Here is a 25,286-nt window from a genome sequence, read left to right as displayed (position 1 = left end):
AAAATCTGCATCTGAGTAACCTATTAATTTAAAATCTGATTCTCTAGGATACCATAATCCTAGATCAGCTGTTCCTTTAAGATACTTAAAGATTCTTTTTACAGCTGTTAAGTGAGGTTCTCTTGGATCTGCTTGAAATCTTGCACAAAGACAGGTAGCAAACATGATATCTGGTCTACTAGCAGTTAGATAGAGAAGTGAGCCAATCATACCTCTGTAATCAGTAATATCTACTGAATTACCAGTATCCTTATCCAGTTTTGTTGCAGTGGCCATGGGAGTGGATGCACTTGAACAGTCTTGCATTCCAAATTTCTTTAGCAAGTTTCTGGTATACTTAGATTGACAAATAAAAGTGCCTTCTTCACTCTGCTTGATTTGAAGGCCCAGAAAATAACTAAGTTCTCCCATCATACTCATCTGATATCTTGACTGCATTAGTTTGGCAAACTTGTTGCAAAGTTTGTCATTTGGAGACCCAAAAATGATATCATCAACATAAATCTGGACCAAAAGTAAGTCCTTGCCATGGTTGAGATAGAACAGTGTTTTGTCAATAGTTCCTCTGTTGAATCCACTTTCCAGAAGAAACTGAGCTAAAGTCTCATACCATGCTCTAGGAGCTTGCTTAAGTCCATAAAGTGCTTTATCAAGCCTGTAGACATAATCTGAATGTTTGAGATCTACAAAGTCTGGAGGTTGTTCAACATATACTTCCTCCTCTAATTCTCCATTGAGAAAAGCACTTTTCACATCCATTTGAAAGACAGTAAACTTTTTGTGAGCAGCATAAGCCATGAATATCCTTATGGCTTCTAACCTAGCAACTGGTGCAAATGTTTCATCATAGTCAATTCCTTCCTGTTGAGAATATCCTTTTGCAACCAGCCTTGCCTTGTTCCTTGTAATTATGCCATCACTATCAGTTTTATTTCTGAATACCCATTTTGTACCAACAACAGATCTATTCTTAGGTCTTGGCACTAAGGTCCAGACTTTGTTTCTTTCAAATTCATTCAACTCTTCCTGCATTGCTTGCACCCAATCAGCATCTTGAAGAGCTTCTTCCACTTTCTTTGGCTCAGACTGAGAGAGAAAAGAATTGTAAAGACATTCATTAGAAGTACCTGTTCTAGTTCTGACACCTGCATCAGGATTTCCAATTATCAAATCAGGCGTATGTGATTTTGTCCACTTCCTTGCAGATGGAAGGTTTTCTCTAGAACTGGATGCTCCCCCATGATTCATGCTGTCTTCGTTTTCATTTTCTGATGCTCCCCCTGAAACTATGCTCTCTGAGTTGGATCCTTCAGCATTTAGATTTTCAGTACTGTCAGTACTTGGCTTATCAGAACTTGACGAATCAGAACTTGAAGAGCCAGTTGTGTGTTCTGATGCTTCTTGAGATGTGATAATATCTTGAGTATGCTCCCCCTGCATTGGTGCATCTTCCTTTGACGTAGTCACCACAGTTTCAATAACATCAGAGTTTAATCCATCAGAGTTTACAGTATCAGGACTTAGACTGTCAGGACTTAAGGTATCAGAATATGAATCTTCATTTTCAAATCTCAGCTGATCATGATCAATGCAATCTTCAAGTCCAGTGATCTTCTTGTCATCAAAAGAGACATTGATAGATTCCATGACCACTTTTGTTCTCAAATTATAGACTCTGAAGGCTTTTGTGGAAAGTGGATATCCAACAAAGATTCCCTCATCAGCTTTTAGATCAAACTTGGATAGCTGTTCAGGATGAGTCTTGAGAACAAAACACTTACATCCAAATACATGAAAGTATTTCAGATTTGGCTTCTTGTTCTTCACCATCTCATATGGTGTTTTTCCCTGCTTGTTAATGAGTGTTGCATTTTGATTAAAACAAGCAGTCTGCACAGCTTCAGCCCAGAAATAGGTTGGAAGCTTTGCTTCTTCAAGCATTGTTCGTGCAGCTTCAATGAGAGTTCTATTCTTCCTTTCAACAACTCCATTTTGCTGTGGAGTTCCAGGAGCAGAAAATTCCTGCTTTATTCCATGATTTTTGCAGAACTCTTCCATTATCAGATTCTTGAATTCAGTGCCATTATCACTCCTCAAAATTTTCACAGAATCTTTGATCAATTTATCCAGATGTTTGACATGATCAATCAGGATAGATGCAGTTTCACTTTTTGTGTGCAAGAAATACACCCATGTGTATCTGGTGAACTCATCTACTATGACCAACGCATATTTCTTCTTTGCAATAGACATGACATTCACTGGACCAAATAGATCAACATGAAGTAGATAATAAGGCTCAAGAATTGATGATTCAGTCTTGCTCTTGAATGAAGATTTTCTTTGTTTGGCCTTCTGACATGAGTCACAAAGACCATCAGGAGCAAACACTGATTTTGGCAGTCCTCTCACAAGATCTTTCTTGATCAGTTCATTTATCTTGTTGAAGTTTAAATGAGAGAGTTTCTTGTGCCAATTCCAGCTTTCTTCAATTGAGGCTCTACTCATCAAACAGATTGCAGAACCATCAGAACTTGTTGAAAGCTTAGCTTCATAAATGTTACCACGCCTGAATCCCTTCAGAACAACTTTTCCTTTAGATTTACTAACTATTTCACAATGTTCTGCAAAGAAATCAACATGATAACCTCTGTCACAGATTTGACTTATACTCAGTAAGTTGTGTTTAAGTCCTGAGACCAGAGCTACATCTTTAATGATGACATTCCCAAGATTGATATTGCCATATCCCAAGGTTTTTCCAATGTTGCCATCTCCATAAGAAACACTTGGGCCAGCTTTCTCCACAAAGTCTGATAGCAGGGCCTTATTTCCAGTCATATGTCCTGAACATCCACTGTCCAGAACTAAAATATTTTTCCTGTTGCCCTGCAATCAAAAAGACCACTAATTATTAGTTTTAAGGACCCAGACTTGCTTGGATCCTTTGGCCTTTTTAGGTTTGTTAACATTTGCAGCGGATTTAGCATCAGATTTTATGTTAACAGTTTTCTTATCAGAACTTATACTACCAGACTTTGAATCAGAACTTACACTAGAAGGAACAACAGAAACTTTCTTTAAAGAAGGTTTTATTTGATAATAATCATAGTACAAACTATGATATTCCTTACAAGTATAAATGGAATGCCATAAACTACCACAATGAAAACAAGGATTTTGTGGTTTGTATCTAACAGACTGACTCTTAACTCCTGATTTTGAAGATAAGGAGTGAATATTCTTATTCTTCCTGCAAAAAGAAGCCAGATGGTTAGAACTTCCACAGTTATGACATGCTTTCCTAGGAGCATCAGGAACAGATTTATAGTTATTGCTTTTATTCACACCTTCCTTTCCATTCCTGTTTTTCCTAGGTGATTTTACCTTGTTTGCATTCTTAACATCTTTCAGCTTATGCTTAAGTTGCTTCTTTGTCATTAAGCCTATGTTAACTTCAGCTGTCTTTTCCTGTTTTAGTTTGTCAGAAGCTAATTCCTTTTTAACTTCTGATTTCTCATTTTCAGATTTTTCAGTTACAAACTTAACAGGTTTTAACTTCGGCTTTTGCTTATCAACAGGCTTAATTTCTACAGTTCCTTTTTCATTTTTATTTTCTCCATAACCTAAGCCCTCTTTCCAGTTTCCACTGCTCAGCAAATTTTGAGTTGTTTTGCCAGAGTTAGTCCAAGTCCTAATAATCTCTCTCTCCTTTTCTAACTCAGTTTTTAGAGATTCATTCATTTTTAGCACTTCATCCCTAACATAAAAAGCATCATCTCTATCCTTCTGAGTTTGATGGAACATGACTAACTCTTTTTCTAAGAAATCATTTCTTTTCCTAAAAGCAAGATTTTCAGAAGTTAATCTTTCACATGTTAAAGTTTGATCTCTATAACTAACAAACATGGTTTTAAGATATCTTCTCAACTCATTAATATCATCAGTATGAAAAGCATAAGTAGTCTGAGGTACCTTTGTTTCAGCAGCTTCAGAACTGCTCTCAGAACTTGATTTATCAGCATTTGCCATCAATGCATAGTTCTCCTCACTTTCAGAGTCTGAGGTGTCTGTCCAGCTTTTCTGCTTTGTGACAAGAGCTTTGCCTTTGTCACTCTTGGTCTTCTTGCAATCAGGAGATATGTGGCCTTTCTCACCACAATTATAACATTTAACATTGGTGTAATCTCCTCTGTCAGACTTTCCTCCTCTTCCTTCAGATCTTCTGAAATTCTTCTTATCAGAACTTATGCCTTTCCTGGAAAACTTCTTTCCCTTCCTGAACTTCCTGTATGCAATCTTTGTGATTCCTTTCACCATAAGAGCACACAGCTTCATCATCTCCTCATCAGCATCAGTCTCAGGCAAGCTTTCAGAATCTGAGTCATCATCACTCTCAGAACTTGATGACTCAGTATCAGACTTTATGAAAAGAGCTTTACCCTTGTCTTTCTTTGAGGAAGGTGCTTTGGGGGATTCCTCTTCAGCCTTGAGAGCAACTGTCCTTGACTTTCCTCCTTTCCTCTTGCTTCTTTGTTCCATCACAAGTTCATGAGTCTTGAGCATTCCATAGATTTCATCAAGAGTTGTTTCATCAAGATTGTAGTTGTCTCTTATTGTTGTTGCCTTCAAATCCCAGCATTCAGGAAGAGCTAACAGGAATTTTAGGTTGGTATCTTCAAGATCATACTCTTTATCAACCAATGACAAATCATTCAAAAGTTTGACAAATCTATCATATAAATCATTCAATGACTCATTAGATTTTGAGTCAAAATGTTCATACTCTTGAGTGAGTATTGTCTTCCTGTTCTTCTTAACTGTTTCAGTTCCTTGACACCTTGTCTCCAGTGCATCCCATATCTCCTTGGCAGTCTTGCAGTTGATTACCCTGTTTGACATTACATTATCAATGGCACTATGCAGTAAGTGTCGTACCTTGGCATCCTTAGCAATAGATGCTATATCTTCAGCAGTGTAATCACTCTTTTCCTTTGGTACAGTCATTGCTGCTTCACCTGCAACTACAACAGCGAGCTTGGTAGGTTTGTGAGGCCCTTCCTTGATTCTATCAAGATATTCTGGATCTGTTGCTTCCAGAAACATGGTCATCCTTACCTTCCATATGGGATATTCAGATGGTCTCAATATGGGAACTCTAATAGTCTCATATCGACTCTGAATTGATATCTTTGATGATTCCTCAGTTTTGGTAGGCTTAGTTGGAGTTTCTGTGTCAGACATGATTGTGTTTGGATCTTTAACTGTATGTGTGTTTACAGAAGGCTCTGATACCACTTGTTAGGTCACACTATCACTGTAGGGGGGGTGAATACAGTGTTTATTACAATCAAATCGAACTTCAAGAACTTAAGTAACAGAAAACAAACTTTATTGAAACAATAAACTCTGTTACAATCTGGAACTGTTATCTCTCAGTGATGAACAAAATATCACGAGAGCTGCTAGGGTTAAGTAAATAATATTCTCGATTATGATAACACTTATAGTGTAAACCCTATGTCTGTGTTTATATATTACACAGTTACAAGATAATCGCTAATTGATATGGAATATAATTCTGCTTCCTAATATATATCAATCAGATATCTTTTCTTCCAAGTATTCCATTCTTTATGGAATTCCTTCTTCATGCATATCTCTTCTTATGTTTATCTTGATCTTCTTAACTTTAATCAGCTGCTGTCCTTATCTGATCGTCCTTCAGCACTTAAGTTCTGATATCTATCTCCTGATGCTTATCTCCTGATAACATAAGTACTGATATCCCTTAAGTCCTGACGTCCAGTATAAGTACTGATCAGTTAAGTACTGATTTGTCCTGTTCAAATAAGATCTGAAATCTAAACATAAAACATATTAGCCATGACATTATCAAATATATCTAACAATTTACATTATATATATATATTAATATAATTAATTAACAATTTTTTTTTGAAAATTTTTAGAAAATATTTATATTTTATTTTTATATATACTTGTTGTGAAGTTAAAATTAGGGTTTCGTTCGTCTGAATGCCACGGCTTGTCAGTTTCAAATTTTAATGGTTGCACTTGCAGTCGAAAGCTAGTATGTCCTCACAAGATACCTAAGTATCTCTATATTGTAGAGAATTAAGCCACCATACTTCTAGAATAAAGGGTATAGCACTTTAGTGTTGTACCTAATATTTCAAAGTTGAGTTGGGAGATTTGGGAGACTTGGTGGACAAGTCTCCAACATAAATGGTAACCAGAACTCCTTAAGGGTAGTGTTCTAGATACTTCCTTATATGAGTTAATTTCCATGTTGAATTTCATAACTTGGGTCATGCCCGAGACGGGCCTCGGAAGCGGTCTTTTACGTTTGTATTCGTGATGGGCCTCGAACGACCATGTTTCAGTTGAGCCTCAGACACAAATTTTCAAATTTGATTAATGCGATATTTATTATTACTCTAGGGTTTACTTTCAGCCGATATCATTTTCCCTCAACTTCCGAGAAAATTTTTAGAGTTTTCGTGAGAGTTGTAATGGCCTAATCGCGACCCGGGATCTTTTCTTTTCTTTTTGAATATCGTCGTTATTTGCAAAATTATGGATTGACCTACACATTTATAACGACTTATGTTCCGTCAAGTGATTTTCACATCTTTGGCCCTCGGATAGGCTAATCAAGTTGTGTTTGACGCTAATCTAACATAATAAGGGCTAAAAAGTGAGCGTTTATCACCTTTTAACCTTAACACATGTTAATTATAGGGTGTAACTGCTAATAGGTACTGACCGGGGATAAAAAACATGTGTGAGTCACTAATTAATTCAAAAATAGGCTTATGAACAAAACTAAAATAAATAGCCTTAATCGAGGCTGATTTCGGTGTCTAAGTCACTAAGTAACCTCAAAGTAGGCTAATTACAAACTAAGTTACACTAATCAACCCTAATCTAAGCTAATTCAAAAATCTAAAATTTAATGTTTTTGGACAAAACATCATCGAACAACTAACAAAAGTACATTCGAAAGCATTCTAGTCGGCCAAGGACGTCCTCGGAGGTGGGCCGGCCTCCTTTGGCTGGCCAGGGCCTCTCCCAGGAGTCTCTGATCGGCCAAGAGTCTATTTCAAGGACAACTTAAAAAAATTGTTTCTGAGGTGTCTGGTCGGCCGGAGAGCTTAGTCAGCTCCTCTTGGTCGGTCGGGCATAAATTTTATTTTTTATCCGGGAAGTATCCGGCCGGCCAGTGGGGCTCTCCATGAGGCTGATCGGTCGGGCCTTTTGGGAGCCTCTGATCGGTTGGGAGCTTCGCTCGAGAGAATTCTAGTCGGTCGGAGGCTCTCCCCGGGAGGCTAGTCAGTCCGGCCTTCCGGGAGCCTCAGGTCGGCGAGGAACCTTGAGCGAAGATATCTTGGTTGATTATGAGTCTTATTCAAATATGTTTTAGTAGGTTGAGAGCCTCCTCTAGAGCTCATTCGTGGTTGCAGTTGGCCAACAATTTGAGTTAGGTTAAAATTCCATAATCTCCCTTATTTCTCTTCAATTATTTTTACTAATCTTAATGATTAGTATAATTAATCTTTGGTTAAGACTAACCCTTGACCTTTGGCTTTTCTTAAGCATGCTCCACCAGTTAAGCCGATACTGAGTTCTTTGCCGAGTATTTATACACCTATTACGTCATTTTCCTCTTTTAGTTGAATAGTTTTTATCATTTTTATAGTCGTCACATGAGTACAGTCTGCAAACACGAACCAACCTGTGTTTTGACATGTTGTAGCATGTTCACCTTTTTCTATAGAAGAGGATGAGAAATGTTCATTCAATTCTCTTATTTATTTTCTTAATCGTTCTCAAACTTTCTTTATCTCTAGAACTCTCAAGTTTTCAAGTTCAAGTTTCCAAGATGTCTGAGAACAATGGCGACCCTCACGTTCAGTGACAGAGGTGATGGTCAGATGAGCTCGACTTAGATCTTTTAAAGGTAAATCTTTCATTTCACCTTCTCTCTTATCGTTGTTTCAGCAATTAAAGAGTTTGTTGGATGAGCTAGTTGAAGAAAATCCAAGCAATGCGAATCTTGACGCCTTTCAACACGAGAGTATGCTTGACCGAGATGATGTAGACAAGATCAGAAAGACCTATAACTTTCCGGAGTGGATCAAAGTTCCTCGGGCAGCTCCTAATGACAAGTCTTGCAACTAGATTCCGCGACAAGGCTATGTATGTCCAAATGAGTCTTTGTTGTCGGGGTGAGATTTTCAGTCCACCCATTTATCATCATACTGTTAGCTGAGATTAAGGTTCATCATTGCCAACTCTATCCCAATTCATGGGCATTAACCGTGGTCTTCATAGTGAGATGCAATCAACTTGGCATTCCTTTGAATATATCCATGTTTAGAAGTATTTTTATGATCAAGAACTCCATTTATTCAGAGCTGGCTGGGTTCAATTTCAACATAGATCTCGTATCAAACATATCGTAAATTCATACTCTCTTCTAGACTTCAACCACCATTAGATTAAGAATTTCGTCATTCTTGAATGGGAATGTGGAGACTGGGGCAAAAATTTCAGACATTATTTCAGCTGTCATGTTGATAGTTCGCACTATATCTTCAATCTTCATACCCACGAGTCATACGCTCATGACATGCTCATTAAAGACAATGGTAAAAAAACCCGCTATCGATATTTCTTCAACCTTGAGAAAATTCATTAAGGATGGCATTAGTGGTCTCTCTATAGAGGGAATTAATTTTTCTTACTTTATCCTTGGTCAAGTTTATTTTTATTCCAATTCGTTTCTTATTTCATTTCAGATGTTGACGCCTTAGATGAGTTTATTTTAGATGAGTTTATTGACAAGGGGGATGTTCCCACCAAGAGGATGCTTAAGAAAGCTAATCAAGCTATGAGTGGGCTTACTATAAAGATTCATGAGTTAGGAGCTACTAGGTCTGAGAATAATATGGTGAAGAGTTAAAATGGAAGTTCAATACTTCATTCAAGCCATCATGGGAATATGCGCTCAAGACTTAGTTTTTGAAAATCCTGCACTTACCTTGGATTGGTCCAAGTGCTCCATCACTCCTCCCGATCTCATCCACGTTTCCACATCAAACCAACTCCTTAAGTCGGAGATGCGTGGGGCTTTTTTATACCAGGCGAACCTTTTTTTCCCTTAATTATGAGTTCAACACCTTAATTTTATGTTGGAGAGCACCCTGGTCGGCCTAAGGCCTTCATTTATTAATCAGTATACTCGGTCCAGAATTTAATCTTTTTAAAAGAATTGGGCCGAATCAATTTTTATTTTAGTGTATTTCGTCCAGACCGAATTAAATTTTTATTCTTGTCCAGACCGAATAAACCTTAATTGTGAAAAAATTAGGACTGAACGGAATTAGCACCGTTCGATCTGATTTTTCAATTTCGGTTTCAGTTAGTTTTACTTAGCCCAAAAGACATTTTAGCCTTGACAATAGTTTTTGAATTTATAAATTTTATTATCTTATTTTAAAAAAAATATTAAAATGCAAAAATTTGTAAAAAAATACTCCCCCGTCCCGTTGGGATGTACCCCCTATGTCCTTCCCAAATGTTTACATTTGGGTTGGGCATGGAGTTTAAAAAAATGGTAAAATAGTAGAGAAAAGTTAAAAAAATGAGTAAAATTGTGGGACTGATTAATATTATATGTATAAAGTGGGTATAGTGGAGAGAAGTAATGGATGTAGCTATTTTAAAAATCATAATTTTTTTACTATTTTTGGAAAATTTTGAAACGTAAACAATTGTAAGGGACATCACAAAAAGGAAAGGGTAAATAAATGGGAGGGACAGATGGAGTATACTTTTGATTTGAGCACATAGGTTAAGAAAATGTGAAATATTGCGAGAAAAAGTAAAAAAAATGGTTAAAGTGATGAACTCAATTAATATTTCATGTATAAAATTTGTGTTAGTGGAATATTGTAATGTATGTAAGCGGATGTAGTAAATTTTTATATTATGAAATATTTACTATTTTTAGTAAGTTTTGAAGTGTATAGAATTGAGGGTTACATCTCAAAAAGAAAAGTGTATAGAGATGAATATGATAGAAAGTATATCACATTCTAAGTTTTATAATAAAAATTGCCCTTTTAATTTTCTTGAATATTTATCCCAACAAGATACACATTTTTTATTTGGATATCTATTTTTTTAAAAATATGCATTTTAAACAAAATTATTCAAAATAAACTTTTTATAAGGAGTTGAAATTAGTAAGCGTTTTGAAAGTGCTTGTCCCATCTTCTTAGGGTGATTCATCTCGCTCTCTGATTTTATTTATTAATCTATTGTTTTATTTACTCCCACCATCCCATTCGTTTTGACTATATTCTCTATATCAGTTGTTCCAAAATTATTGTCTATTTTCAGTTAATATGGTAATTTAAGTGCTAATTATATTAATATTTTTTAAAAGTATATATCTTTTTGGTAATTATTAATTTGCTTAATATGATTAAATAAAAGGTGAAAATCTGATTGGTAACAAAATAAGTGGAACAAAGGGAGTAATATTTTTCTATTAAATGAATATCATTATTATCAAGATGATAAATACTCTCCATAAATAAGTTTCTGATATTCACTCATCAAAAATAATGTTAAATATAAAAATGTAATTAATTCTTGTCGGTTTTCAACTCAAATATTTTCGAAATTAAGTAAATTCACTAATTTACCCGGCGGCTGGTTGAAAATATATTCGATAAGATATTCCATTCCACGTGTACGTTTCATATTACTTTTACTATTTAAAATTTAATCTGAAACTAATAATTTGTTTTTTCTATTGATTTTGTACATAAATAAATTTATTAAATTGTAAGGGGAAAAAAATAAATACAAATACAAGAAATCCAAATTATATTTTGTTTAAGCATCCTTAATTTTCCACCTCAAATAACAGCTGTTAATCACGGTGTTTTTCGATGTAGGCCCCACGTTTTTTAAGGAAAATGTCCTTAACCCCTCTCCTCGTATGTTGACATTTGTTTCGTGATTCTCCCGCCTTGCCCTATTCTTAAAAAATTCTGTCTGAATTTCTAGAGAGAGAAAATGGGTGATGAAAATGACGAACCAAATTTAGAGAGAGAAAGTGAAGATGTTGCGACGAAAACTCCAAAGAAGAAACAGATCAATACTCCTCTCTCTAAGTTCGAGGTAAAATATATTTTTAATTATTTAATTATATTGATTTGACTTGTAGGGTGTGAATTAAACCTTTTAATTCTGTTGTTTTTAGTGTTTCAAGTAATGGGTATTTGATGATTTCTTGTGAATTTAGGGTTTTTAGTGTTCTTGAGATGTGTGTTTGTGTGGGGTTTTTACTGTGCAAGTGTGACCTAGATATGTGTCTTTTTGAGGGATTTGTTTGTTTATAATTTTTAAATGGTCTGCTATTTGTTTTGTGATGTTTGATGAAATTAGGGCTTGTTAATTAGGTGCTTGGTAGATATGAAAATTAGGATTACTGTGATTACTGGTGTTTGTTGGAATGTGCCTAGCGTTATAGGCTATAGCTTTGATGGTGCCCTTTTTGTGTTGATACTTAGTAGTTGGGACTTGGGAGTTCGAATTGGGTGATTTTGCGAGTAATTTTTGTTCAAATGCCTGTCACGGATTTACAAAAATAATTACAGGCAGCAAATATAGAAAAAACTCATGTTATAAATTTTTACATTCTTGTGTCCTTTGTATGACTTTTTTGTGAAGAGACACATGCCTTGACGTTTTGATTTGTGTTGGATTTGGTTTGAAAATGCAGGAATCTCCTGTCTTCAATTATCTCAACAACCTTTCTCCTATTGTGGGGGTTAGGTCTGTACACATTACTCAGACAATCAACTCGCTTAATTTTGCATCTCTTCCATCAGTTTTCACCTCACCTCATGTTAGTACTGTTAAGGACTCTAAATTTCTAAAAAGGTACTTACTACTTACCAAATTGCTTGTTTTTTGTTTTTGTACTGTTCCTTTGAATATGTTCAGTTTATTTTTATGGAAATAAATGTTGTAATTTCAGGCATCGGTTACCCGATCCATCAAAGCTTGAGTTCACTTCTGAGAATTTAAACGAAGTATGTAAACAGCAAAAAGTCATAGGAATTGATGATGATTCCAGTGAGCTGCAAAACTTCGGTCCAGTGAGTGCTGTTGCTGAGCCACCTTATTTCCCAAATGAACTTTCAAAAACCTTAACCTACAAATCTGTTAACCGTGATTCTGAATTAGCTGTGTACTCTGCGAAGGATACCAAATCTATACCAGATTTGACTGGATCGTCTAGCGCACTCGGTCCACCCGTTCATATTGATTCCAGAATTTGTCAAATTGGAAGTGAAATCAACTTGGAGGGAGTTAGCCATTTTGGTGAAGAGAAAGAAGTTTCTGGTTGTGATTGGGAGAATTTACTTGATGATGAAGGCAACTTATTGATATTCGAATCCCCAATTGATTCAAAGTCTTTGAACGATCCCAGTCAGAAATTATTTGAACCTGAGATGAGTTGCGGCACTTCTCTGTTAAATGGTCTTCATAAAAGTATAGCTACTCAGGAAGTTGATACTTGTCAACTATCTGAAACAGATGATCTGTCTTTTCAACATAAAGAGAGTAATATGAATGAAATAGCTGAGAATCGTGACCTCCTTGTTTCCTTGAGTAATTGCGAGGCAGGGGACACAAACGAGATTGTGGATGCTGAGGTACAATTTGAAGTACACTTCCTTCCTAAAATCTGTTTATTACTGATGATGCTTATGTTAGCAAATTCTGCATATGTGTTTATATGTTCACTCCTAAGCATCTTCTTTTCATGACCCATGGGTATTTCCTTTACTTTTTACATACTTCTATCCTTATGTACTTATATTTGACTCGTTGTTGAAGGGTCAGGAATTCTGTCATTGGCAACCAACTATTTTCTACCATCGTTAAATGTACTTTATTTTGTTAAATTAAGAAAGTCCCACCTTTGCATAGCCAGTTCCCACAACCACCTTGTGAACAGATCTTTAAGCCGCCCCATAAATCTGCACAACTCCTTGATGATCCATTCCAACATTAATTTTCGGTGTTGACTAATGAGTATTGAACCCTAAACATCTTGATAACTATCAAAGGAAGGGAGATATCCGCTGGGCCAAAGCCTATCGGTTACCTTTGTTAAATCTTAAACTTTGAAACCAAGCCATTCTTGGCAAAGAGTCTCATCTGAGAGCAGAGTTTCTTGAAAACATTCTAAAGACTTGTGTGACATTGCTTGTTTCTTGATAGCGAAGTTCATTGATCTCTTTCATAGATTTGGATCTTAGTGTCATTAATAAACATAAAATGCATCTATGCCCTTATACTTTTTTTTTTTTGCATTTTGTGCCTATACACAATTCTAGACCACATTCCTATTACAAGTTTTGATGACCTTAGCACCAAGCCATTATAAAGAACTGTGTCACAATTTACATTTTGTAGATGGTCAGAGAATGTTCTATATTATGATCTTGCTAGATATTTGAGATAATTCCTGCCCACAGAAGCATGGTATGGACTATGCATGATGGTAACTTTGGCTGGAGCTTTTCAATTCCAGGAATAATCAATTACAAGTCAACAGTTAGATTACACCTTTTGGGAGGCCTACGCCCCATAGAAACTGTCTACGGATGAGATATTTTTAAATTACATTATTGCCACATAACTCCTTGTAGGAATCACTGAATGGTGCTGGTATGAAAAATGTGGTTGCACTCTTTGTTTAGATGGTTTTTATGCATCTTGATTTGTAGCTTTGTCCTGGATTGCGCAAGTCATCTTAAGCCGTATATGATTTCATTTTGATGTCAATGTGTTTATTCTTTTAAATTCTTTATTAAGGACAACGTGTTGTTTGTTCATGTCTGCTTACGAGCTGTAGGCTATTTTGAATTCAATTTCATTGCAGATCAGCCAAAAAAATGCCAGTTAATGTGTTTTGTATGTTTCTGTGTAGCTTCCCTCAAATATGCACCGTGGTTTGAGGAGACGTTGTCTGGTTTTTGAGATGGCAGGATCTCGAAGGAAGCCCTTAACTGATATTTCAAATGTTGGCCCAACCATGCTATCTCATCCTTATGATAACCCTATAAAGCCTAAACATGATATTCCAAGATGCAATCTATCTGGAATCGGTTTGCACTTAAATGCTCTTGCATCAACATCAGTAAACCACAATGTCACCAAATCTGAGGCATTGACTACTGATAGACAACAATTAAGTCTGTTCTCCTCAGGTGTTTGTCTAGATTCTTCATATAGGCAAGAACAACCAAAAGAATCCTTAGTTGCAAGTTCATCTGAGATTAATATGCTTCCTGCTGGAGAGGATATGTCACTTGTTGAAGATGCTGGTCAAGCGTCAGAAGACGTGGTGAATGAAGCATTAGATCACAATAGTCCAAAGAAGAAGAGGCAAGAGTGGTTTACTTGTATAATGATTTGTACATGAATTTTCCTTTTCCTATGTCTTGTGTATTCCCCTTCTGTGAGGGTATTTGACCAACTGACTTGCATTTTCAGGCATAAATTGGAATGTGGTGCAGAAGGTGAGGCTTGTAAGCGTTGCAAATGTAAAAAATCAAAGTGTTTGAAGCTGTAAGTTTTCAGTTCTGTATCATTTCCTTGCATAAAATATCAAATCTTATGTTCATCTAGTACTTGGTTTTTAGGTTTTTGTAACAGTTTCTTAGCAACATATTACTTAGATCTCGCTCTCTCTTGTAAGTTTTTCAGTTTTCATCATCTTACTTTATGATAATACGTATTATAATGTGGGAGGGGAAGGTATCCAGTGGTGTTAAGATACGGCTTGCAGCATATGTACATACGAATTCAGTGTTGCTTTTACGGTGGGCGGGGTTCAATGTTTGGGCTGAGGTGGAAGGAAGGTATCCAGTTGCGTTAAGATACACTTACAGAATAAAGTGTTATATCATTAACTTTTGCTCTTTCATCATTGCTCAAACATTGTTATGTGGTTTAAGAGCATCTCCAAGAAGTTCCTAAATGAGCTCCCAAAGTTATTATTTGAGGAGAATGCAAGAAAAATCAAGTCAAACAAGCTCCTAACCCTTCTTCAAAATTTTAAGAGGCATCATTCCCTCTCTATATTTAAGAGTCTCTCTCCTCTCTCTACTTCATTTTTTATTAATATAAATCACTTCCTTTCAACTATCAATCAATTTCCCATTTCTTTCTTACAATATTGTAAGTATAATTTATAATAAATTTAACTTAAGAGATATGGATAGGGATGTTGTTGGAGATGATGAGTAAATTTTACATCTTAAAACATTAGGAGGCAATTGAATATATTATTTTTAACAAAAAAATTTGGAGTTTGTTGGAGTTGCTCTAATATTTTAGCTTTGAACTTAATTTCTTGGAGGTCAAGAGACGGATGTGCACTTGGTTTAATGTTTTTCGAATTTGCAAATTCAGTTATCCTCCGTGTCTGTGATAGAAATTTTTGACAAGTTTCACGATAAATGTAGGGAATTTCAGTCATGATCTTTATATCTGAATTTGCTTAATGCTTCAATATTGGGTAGTATAGCATCATTACACTAGATCAATGGTTTAAGAAATCTTTCTCATTATTTTATGGTACTCCGAAATGCAGTTACTGTGAATGCTTTGCTGCTGGTGTCTACTGCATAGAGCCATGTGCATGTCACGAATGCTTCAACAAGCCTATTCATGAAGATGTTGTTCTTGCAGCTCGCGCACAAATTGAATCTCGCAATCCCCTTGCATTTGCTCCTAAAGTGATCAGGAGCTCAGAATCTATGATCGAAATTAGGGTGAGAATTTCTAGGCTATCACTGCATGTATTATCTACCTCGCAATCTGTTTTTAAGTACAGTCATGTATCATTCGTATCATCGTATTTCTTAATGTAGGAGGAATCCGGAAAGACTCCAGCTTCAGCTAGACATAAAAGAGGATGCAACTGCAAGAAATCTGGCTGTACGAAGAAATATTGTGAATGCTATCAGGTATTTCTCTTTGATTTCCTCTGTACCTCCATAGTTTTAGAAAAATGTTAAGCTGATGCTTTTAAAACGGTGCTTTTTGATAGGGAGGTGTTGGGTGCTCTGTTAACTGTAGATGTGAACAGTGTAAAAATGCATTTGGTAGAAAGCATGGTGAGTTTACTATTATTTTCAGATATTTGTTGTCAGCTAGTTTTTTCCTCTCCTATCTTGTTCTTTTTCTAATGCTTACCATTAATTCCTCTTCTCTGGTACTCGGTTTTATGTTGTTTCGACTAAAAAACTGTTTTTTTATTTTGTAGAATCTTAAATATTTTCTCTTTGCATAAAACTACTTTGCCTCTCTTATGTAGGGTCTACTCCAATAGGAATGGTAGTTGAACTAGAAAAAGACATAGAGGGGGAGGCATGTAAGAGTGTCATTGATAGAAGCATACACATGATAACAGTTCAGAATGGTGCAGAACAAAACTCGAAATTTGCACTTCCTGAGACACCCTTACTGTCTGACAGGTATGAGATTCAAATCAGTCATTTGAGATTTTGTTTGCATACTCTATTATTATCGTTATCATCCAGTATTGTTATATTCCTATTACAGACAATTAATTGAGCTACCACTTTCCTCCAATAGTATGAGACCACCACGTTCGACTTTTCAAGCTGCTGGATCTTCCAGCCAAGAGCTTGGAAAACCTAATCCATCTCAAGCCAAGTTCGGGAAGCATATAGCTGCACAGAAAGATGAGATGTCGGAAATTCTCCAACCTCCGATTGGCGATGTCGAGTCAGTTTCTCCTAACAGTAAGAGAGTTTCTCCTACTCAGGGTAAAACTGGCTGTACCCCTGGTCTAAGAGGCAGCCGTAAGTTGATACTGCAATCTATACCTTCCTTCCCTTCTCTTACGCCTAAGCACTAAGCAAGTCAGTTATTTATTAATGTAAAGCGAGTTCCTTCTTTTCAAGATCTTTGTAATTATCAGTTTTTTTATTCGCCCTTTGTAGATATTTTTTGTGTCGAAGTTTGTAGAGTTTTCCATCTGTGTTTGAAGTTTTGTATATGATAATGTCTACATGTATAGAGTTTATGGACATATTACCTAAGTTGTGTTATAAATCCCTTGCTTTGCGTAACCATCCTTGATTGCAAACCCTGTCAGTACTTGATAGGCTTTCTGAATTCAGAATGACAGGCAATTTAGTTTAAGAGTGGCAAAAATGTTCAAACTGTAGGTAGTAGAATTACTTCTCCTGGTCTGGCACTTGTTTTATAAGATAGCTAGCTCAAGGGAAAGAAAAGAAGTGTGAACATAGAAACAGTTTGTGCGTATTTTGACGTTGAGTAAGCATAACAAACTGGTATAGCAAAGATGCATCATATGACGGAGTCAAATAAGGGAGTTTTTCTGGGTCACATTACTTGTGCAAGCTTAAATTTGTATTTAAAATTGCACGCAAGAACCATAGGTAGATGATAAATAATGGTCTTTATTTGCGTGCGCGTATGTACATACATCTGTCTAAAGTTTTAAATCATTGTGGTCACTAATTGAGGGCCTCTGTGCACGAGCTCATTCCTGAGTAGTATAAAACCCCATGCACTAATTGCCACCAAGGCAAGGCCTGCATTTACTGAGTTTGGCCTGGCCTGTTTACTCAGCAAATGTACAAAAGCAAACAGAGTTGCTCTTGCTCTACTTATTGTGGCCGAGAAAACAAGTTGGATCACGGTAGCTGCTTTTATAACCCAATGCACAGAAGACACAAGGGTATACGAGTGCACATGTAGTAATATACTAGGATTACATTTTTCATTTTTGATCTCAAGTTTAGAATCTTGTTGCTCGATGAATTAAAGGATTATATTCAATTGGGGCGCATTTGTTTATGAATGAAAAAGCTTACACGATGAGGAATTGAGGATATCTAAGACCAACAATTCATCTGAAGCAAATATTCTTCGATTTGAGGGCCTCGGCAACTAGGCAAGTGCTATAAGATCTAGTGCATTAAATGTTGCCACGGCCTCCTTTCAATAATGTTTTCAAGTCATTTCAAAGTTGATATCGTACTACACTGCTCAGATTTGTGTTCAGCAGTGTGTTACTTTTTTCTTCTTCTTCTTGTTTATAGGAGCACTATTATTGCATTATTATTATTATTATTATTATTATTATTATAGCTTTTGAAAATTAAAGTTGATGTCTTACCAAAGTTATACTATCACTACTAGAGCTCTATTTTTTCCAGTTTCAACCTTTAGGATGGATTATTGCAAATCTTTTCCTATGCCTCCATCTTTATCTTCTTTTCTACTTGTATAGTTTGGCTCCCCTTCATACAAAATTTGGCCATCCTACTCTACAGTTTTATTAATGAGCTTGTGGTGTTCACTTCTCTCTACTTACTTGCTGGTAGGCAGTCACTCGTGTTCTTTCGAGTTTGCTCAGGGCGGGAAGGGTTAGTTTATGGCGTTTCCTATGACGGTGTCAAAATAAGATTTGTGTAGAGTTTATTCTTGTAAAACTAAAATTTATACAATCTTGATTGATGGCATCTTTTAAAATAATTTGGGTTCAACTACCCAAAATAATTTAAAAGATTTCTGAAATTCACTTTGAAATGTATGACAAAGTCGGATAATTGTTCATGTCATTGTTAGCCAGCTCTACAAAAGTGGAAGCTAGAAAAGGTGGGTGGACGGTCCTAGTCTTGAATTTTCAAAAATTAATGTTGCATACATTACACATTGGGACTATGGCTCCCTCCGTTTTCTCCAGGGTAATGTGAAAGTTACAGGAGATCAGTTGGACTGAAACAAGAATTACAGATGACAGAAATGATATTTAGAGCTGCAAACACAATCTCGTAGCACTAATGAATGTATTTTAGCTCAGAGTTGTAATAATAGCTCTTTCCTCAAAATAGGTGAAATTGGAGCAGTAATTCTTATCACTAAGTTACCATAGACAACAAATTTTCTGTTGTAGCTCAGCGGTAATTCTGAATTTCACCAGGAAACCGTAATTTATATTTTGAGGAAAGAGCTGTGATTTCTTATCCATGAAATGTTAAGGTTAATTAACATTGTAGTGGGCTTAAACTTACTTGTCTACTGAATATCCATATTTGAATAGCTACTCTTTTGCTAATGATGAATGATTAATTGCTTTACCAGAACAATTGGTGTTGCAATCATGAAGTCTCACATAATTGATCAATAGAACCCGGGCCATTATCCATGTAGTGCAAAAAATGCTTCAACTAGCAACATTCTTTTTGTTGGTTAATTAGTAGTAATGATGCACTAAAAGCTTTGATTTGGCCAAATTGATAAGTGGATCATTTCCATATAAACAGGGTTTGCAATCATAATCATTTGGGTGGGAAATCAAATATGATCATTCTTTTTCTTCTTTTCTATTAAACAACTAAACAAACACTATTTCTAGCATACTCCGAAGTAGATACTGGAAATCAGATGTACGCAGATCTTACTCATGCTCGTAATTAAAATACTCGTTCCGATAATACTAGAAAATATGACATAACATGGCTAAAAAATTCAAACAAAATACAGTACCACATGTGAAAGGAAACTTATAGTGAAAAATACAAGGATAAATTAGTGAATGAATAATAGTAGCAAATAGAGCAGCTTTTGCTTTTGTCCCTAGGAAAACTTGGGTCATTTTGTAATTTTGTTAACTATTTAGCATAGTGATAGTAGCTCTTGGACTGAAAAAAGAAGATGATGCCAAAAGATAGAAATAATGACCTAGCCAAAGCATGCTATACATTTTTGTCATCATCCTCACTGCAATCATACAGTCACTAGTGTAGTATAATTTAAATTAACAGAAACTATAGAGTAAAAAGTAAAACAAATATAGCTCATGCCAAGTCTGCACAATGTCTGCAAAGAAAAGGAAGTAAAATAACTGTAATGTTGAGTGTTGTTGGGGGACATTGCTGGCTCACTTGGAAGAATGAAAGTGTCCCAAGAAAATTGTCAGGGGTCTTTTATTTTTACCTGATCTGCCGGGGTCAGGGGTCGGCAAAACCTGGACTTGGGTGTACAAGTCTGATGAGTACTAATTTATGGGGCACTGGTGGAGCACTAGGATTCCTTGTGTTGTTTGCCATTCTTTTGAAGAACTTTACTCAAATCACTGTTTTCTAGTTTTCTTATGCAACTTTTGCCTAATTATTTTTTTTTGGATTCAACTTATAAAACTAGTATTGCCAATTTGCTAAAGAACTTTTAGTATCGTGTCCAGCTTCACGAAATAAATCCAATCTTAATAAAAATAATAAGCAAGGTGGTCTACAACAATCGACTGTTACCAACCATCTCTCCGTTATAATAGTTCGCAGAGAGCAAAAACTTTAAGATGTGATGTATTAAGCATGGATAAATGACGTGCCCGGTCACAAGAAATATGGTCATCTGTAGGATGGGCTGGTGTAGTTATAATGTGTTTTTCATTTTAATTTTTCAAATAAATTATTGTACCGGACACAACAAACAATAAAGCGTCACTTGGCCACTTTTTTCTCTCACATCCCTCCTCTCCTCGTGACGTCTATAAAATCCGCTCTCATCATTAACCCAACTCGACTTCCAAATTATAACTCCCCAACACACACACACACACACAACTTGACTGATGAAGCAAGCTCAGCTGTTCAGACAACCAGAAGCTCCAATGGAGCCAATGGAGTTCTTGTCTCGTTCTTGGAGTGTGTCTGCACTTGAAGTCTCCAAAGCATTGGCCCCACCACCTCCTTTACTCGCTAAAACCATCAGCAGTGGTGGTACTGCTGCTGCTGCTACAGCCACTATTTTCGAGGACCTTTCCGGGGAGTTAGAGGAAGTTATGACTGTTTCCGGCAACCCCTTCTCCTTTGCTTCTTCTCAAACTTCTCAACTTATTATGGAACGTATCATGTCTCAGTCTGTAAGTTAAATTTATTTAGTACATGTTTTTGCATGTTGATTACTTGTACTCCTATAAAGAACGGAAAATATAGGTGCCGTTCAGATCATGGGATTTAAAATTGTTAATGGGAATGGAAACGGGATTTTAATACAAAAGTTTTTACAACTTCATTCACATTAATTTTTTTGAAATTTCATGATCCAAGCGGTCCTATAATATACGGGTCACGGGAAAGATCAATGTAGCAGGGACTCTTGAACCTAGGAAAGTGTAGTAGAGGAAGTACTTGTAAAAAGCAACTTAATATACTTATATTACTACCTTGTTTTCTAGGGAAAAATCAAAACTGTTTTAAACTATATTGTTCTCTATGTGTTCTGTTTTCGGGTGTTTCTATGTCGCGTGATTTATGTGATTCTTTCAAGAAACATCTTTTTTTTTGTTAATATAAACTAAAAAAATCTACTTGAATTTAAGTAATTTTCATGTAAATGATTTTGTTTTGATTATTAATCTAAAACAGCAGGAGGTGTCACCAAGGACATCTGGGAGACTTTCACACAGCAGTGGTCCTCTTAATGGCTCTCTCAGTGATAGCCCCCCTGTTTCTCCCTCTGAATTGGATGACCTTAAGGTTCTCACTCTCTCCCTACACACACACATGTATGACATTATTTCTGTAAATTTATGTTTAGGTATTGTTATAGAACAGTGCTCCTATGACAGGGTACAAAAGCATATGAATAGTGCAGAGGGAATCAAGAATAGCTCTTTCATGAGTACATTTCTGCTTTCTCTTTTACCCAAAATTTGTATTACTATCATGGAGTATGTATATGATGCTTTTCTTTTGAACACATTATCTTTGTTCTCATATTGGAAAGGCATCATTTGTTGAATTTGATTCACATATGATATCTAGTAGACTTGTACTGTTATTTTAATAACTTTGTTTTGCTTTTACTACAGTGGTAAAACTTTACTTACATTTTTGTGTGTTTGTGAGAAGCAAATGATAAAATGGAATTACTAGGTGCTACATCTACATATATGCTGGCCCCCACTTGTTATATTTTGGAAAAATGTAAAAACTGTGACTGTTAATTTTATTTATAGATAGCCCATTTTCTATAATGATGATCGAGAATTGGTTGATATAATGGTGATCCCTGTTCTGTACCTAATTTCAAGTGGTCTAGACTCTAGAGTGTGGGGTGAGAGACTGTGATTTGGTAGCAGATGGTCCTTAGTTATTATGGAAGTGACTAGATTTGTGATCCATGAAAATCTTGTAGATGATCTGCATTTATGACAGATTGGTGTATTTCCGTAGTGACAACTATGGACATTAATTGTTAATCACGAGTTAGTTGTGGTGATGATTTTGCTAGTCAGCACATTTTTTCCAAGTAAGCACTCATTATTGTCTTCTAATTAAACAGGATTACTGATACTAATTTGTTTCTGCAGTTTTTTCGTAAGAATAATATCGTAAATAGCCAGTTGAGAGGCGGTTTCCCAAGTGGCGCCCCTCCTGCTGGAGGTGGAAAAACAGTAGGAAGGTGGTTAAAGGATAGAAGAGAGAAAAAGAAAGAGGAAGCAAGAGCTCAAAATGCTCAGCTCCACGCTTCTGTTTCGGTGGCTGGAGTTGCTGCTGCTATTGCAGCTATTGCTGCTGCAACAGCTGCCTCGTCCGCTACAGGAAAAGATGAACATATGGCTAAAACTGACATGGCTGTGGCTTCTGCTGCCACACTGGTTGCAGCTCAATGTGTTGAGGCGGCAGAGCAATTGGGTGCAGAGCGTGATCACCTAGCATCAGTTGTTAGTTCAGCGGTTAATGTTCGGTCAGCTGGTGATATCATGACATTGACAGCAGCTGCAGCAACTGGTATGCACTTTGTTATATTTTGTTGCAATTATGTGCTTGTCATGCTGCTATAGGTATACAGATTTTTCAAACATGTTCTAATCTAAAACAAATCAGTTCTTTTGAATAATAGTATACAACTGCATTAGCAGTTTTAATGGTATATTTTTAGAGTGGTAATAAGATAAAATTCATGCGATTGTTTTTAAATCACATTAACCTATCTTTGATGTGATACTTTGTTTCAATTGTGTAGCTCTGCGTGGTGTGGCCACGTTGAAGGCTAGAGCACTGAAGGATGTGTGGAATATAGCTGCAGTGATCCCAGTGGAAAAGGGAATGAATATGAGTGGCAATGAGGGAAGTAATAATAGTTCAAATGGTAGCTTCAGTGGTGAGCTTCTGCCTGAAGAGAATTTTCTTGGTATTTGCAGTCGAGAATTACTTGCCAGAGGTTGTGAGCTCCTCAAGCGCACACGTAAAGGTACACATAACATCTACTCCAATCTTTGTTTCGTTGAGCAAACTTTGAATGTGAAAACCTCTTGTACATTATTGTATGGTGTTTATTTTTAAGATATTTAGGTTGCAATATGATTAATGCTGATATAGTATTATATAGTGTCACTACCTTAACACAATACTTTTTGATCTTGAAATGCAGGTGATCTTCATTGGAAAATAGTATCTGTTTATATCAACAGAGTGGGCCAGGTTTGTTTCTATAATTAAGAATTTATTGGTTGGAAACTAATATAAAAGCCTGATAAAATTTAAGACTGGACTTTAAACAATGATCATTTGGGTTTTGATTATGCTTTAAGATGAAGTGGGAAGTGGGAACTTGTTAAAGAAAATTGATGATTAAAAGTTAAAATTATTTCTGATGGAGCTGAATCAAACAGCTTTATCTGTGATGTTCATTTATCTCATTGCCTTATACATAAATGGATGACGTATTTAACAAATTATTTGCTTTTGCAGGTGATGTTGAAGATGAAGAGTAGACATGTAGCTGGGACCATCACAAAAAAGAAAAAGAGTAAGCTGTTTTTTTGCTTTAATCTCTTTTTATCTTTCTCATGATGTGAAACAGAATTGGAGGTGGTGGCATTCCGGGATTTGTGAAAGCAGTATGCATTAGTGTTATAAAAAAGATCTAAAGTTGTCATCTTTAATCACTCTTTAGAATTCTTGTAGATATGGTTTTGGAGGTGATTAAAGATATGCCAGCATGGCCAGGTCGCCACTTGCTGGAGGGAGGCGAATATCGTCGATACTTTGCGTTGAAGACGGTGTTACGGGGAGTGGTGGAATTCGAGTGTCGAAATCAGAGGGAGTATGATATATGGACTCAAGGTGTTTCAAGATTGCTTGCAGTTGCTGCAGAAAAGAAAATCAAGCATAAAATTTGAAGCTTAGAGGGACTAGAATTTGTAATGGGACAAGAGGGAATAGTATAAATTGTCTTGGTTTTGCTTTGGGACTAACCATATTTGGTGGGGGTGTTTTTCTTTGTCTTTCTCTAATTTTTGTTGGTAATGCTATTGTATAAAAAGGTAAAATTAAGGTATTAAGTTATCCAAATGGTCCTTTTTTGGGGGAATTTATATTGGTATTTTGTGTATGGGTAAAGTAGAGTGAACACAAGATGAGTAAGAACTACGTAAGAAACATGGCATGTGACTGAAGTCTTGTATAGATAAAGGCAATTGTAGAGCAGTCAAAAGGAGGAACAGAGAATAAAAGGAAGTGTTAAATAATAATAATAACCATGAAAAACATTCCTTTGATTGTATTAGCTTTGTTGAATGATTGAAGATTGAAATGTGGGAACAAGTGGAAATACTAGTGCAGGCTTATTCTTTGCTTCAGCCTTAGGTTTTCCAGCAAACTCACCAGTGTCTTGATCATGTTCTCATAAATATTCATTTGGTTACAGATTGGTAGCAATATAAACTAGGAACAAGCTCAACTTGGCATAACCATGAGTTCAGAAGCTTAACAATTCCAAATAACTAAAAAAACAGCAAATCACTGTACATGTCTGGATAAGTTATCTCATCTATTTTCAACATGAATGTCTCATCACAGTTGGTAAAATCAGGATGACCTAATACTTGTACCTCTTAAAACGGAATCCAGAAATGACCTATAGTCTGTCAAAATAATTAACTATAGTCAAAACTACTTGGGATGAACTGCACTTATAAGTTAATTGGTGTCCGAGGTTAATTGAGCAAAGCTTCTATTTTGACATTAACCTTCGACAGTTCTGACTTCTAGTAATGTAGAATGGTGGTAGGTCAGTGGAAAAATTTGTTTAAAAACATGAACTAGCCATAAATCTCTCATTGTCATGCCTTTGAGTTGGCAGCACCACCT

General features: G+C 36.0%; 2 protein-coding genes across 4 annotated transcripts; both read left to right on the top strand.

The window, feature by feature from the left end:
• The first annotated feature begins 11,044 nt into the window (after positions 1–11,044).
• Positions 11,045–17,225, top strand: LOC141687264 (protein tesmin/TSO1-like CXC 2). Of its 2 annotated transcripts, none has more exons than XM_074492473.1 (10): positions 11,045–11,220; positions 11,825–11,985; positions 12,083–12,764; positions 14,048–14,505; positions 14,614–14,688; positions 15,716–15,896; positions 15,996–16,091; positions 16,175–16,241; positions 16,442–16,601; positions 16,723–17,225. In XM_074492473.1, exons 1-10 carry the CDS (start codon positions 11,116–11,118, stop codon positions 17,006–17,008), a joined length of 2,271 nt encoding a protein of 756 aa, XP_074348574.1. In that variant the 5' UTR covers positions 11,045–11,115; the 3' UTR covers positions 17,009–17,225. The 2 variants fall into 2 exon arrangements, with proteins under 2 accessions (XP_074348574.1, XP_074348573.1); XM_074492472.1 differs by having other exon boundaries at positions 11,046–11,220; positions 16,690–17,225.
• A 3,429-nt stretch (positions 17,226–20,654) lies between these two features.
• LOC141683636 (VAN3-binding protein-like) lies at positions 20,655–24,507 on the top strand. Of its 2 annotated transcripts, none has more exons than XM_074488372.1 (7): positions 20,655–21,049; positions 21,558–21,665; positions 22,502–22,922; positions 23,158–23,385; positions 23,566–23,615; positions 23,886–23,943; positions 24,102–24,507. In XM_074488372.1, exons 1-7 carry the CDS (start codon positions 20,759–20,761, stop codon positions 24,314–24,316), a joined length of 1,371 nt encoding a protein of 456 aa, XP_074344473.1. In that variant the 5' UTR covers positions 20,655–20,758; the 3' UTR covers positions 24,317–24,507. The 2 variants fall into 2 exon arrangements, with proteins under 2 accessions (XP_074344473.1, XP_074344472.1); XM_074488371.1 differs by having other exon boundaries at positions 20,656–21,049; positions 21,555–21,665.
• Positions 24,508–25,286: the final 779 nt, after the last annotated feature.

This window comes from Apium graveolens, chromosome 9 (genome assembly GCF_009905375.1).
Source record: "Apium graveolens cultivar Ventura chromosome 9, ASM990537v1, whole genome shotgun sequence".
NCBI lineage: Eukaryota > Viridiplantae > Streptophyta > Magnoliopsida > Apiales > Apiaceae > Apium > Apium graveolens.
The sequence above is the reverse complement of the archived record's forward strand: the minus strand, read 5'-3'. Positions and strand labels throughout refer to the sequence as shown.

Bases quoted from the DNA above. Each gene is read 5' to 3' on its own strand.
- LOC141687264 (XM_074492472.1), top strand. From the start codon at position 11,116: ATGGGTGATGAAAATGACGAACCAAATTTAGAGAGAGAAAGTGAAGAT. The intron at 11,986-12,082 runs GTACTTACTACT...TTGTAATTTCAG, and splicing joins GACTCTAAATTTCTAAAAAG to GCATCGGTTACCCGATCCAT. The intron at 16,602-16,689 runs GTATGAGATTCA...TTCCTATTACAG, and splicing joins ACACCCTTACTGTCTGACAG to ACAATTAATTGAGCTACCAC.
- LOC141683636 (XM_074488371.1), top strand. From the start codon at position 20,759: ATGAAGCAAGCTCAGCTGTTCAGACAACCAGAAGCTCCAATGGAGCCA. The intron at 22,923-23,157 runs GTATGCACTTTG...TCAATTGTGTAG, and splicing joins GACAGCAGCTGCAGCAACTG to CTCTGCGTGGTGTGGCCACG. The intron at 23,616-23,885 runs GTTTGTTTCTAT...TTGCTTTTGCAG, and splicing joins ATATCAACAGAGTGGGCCAG to GTGATGTTGAAGATGAAGAG.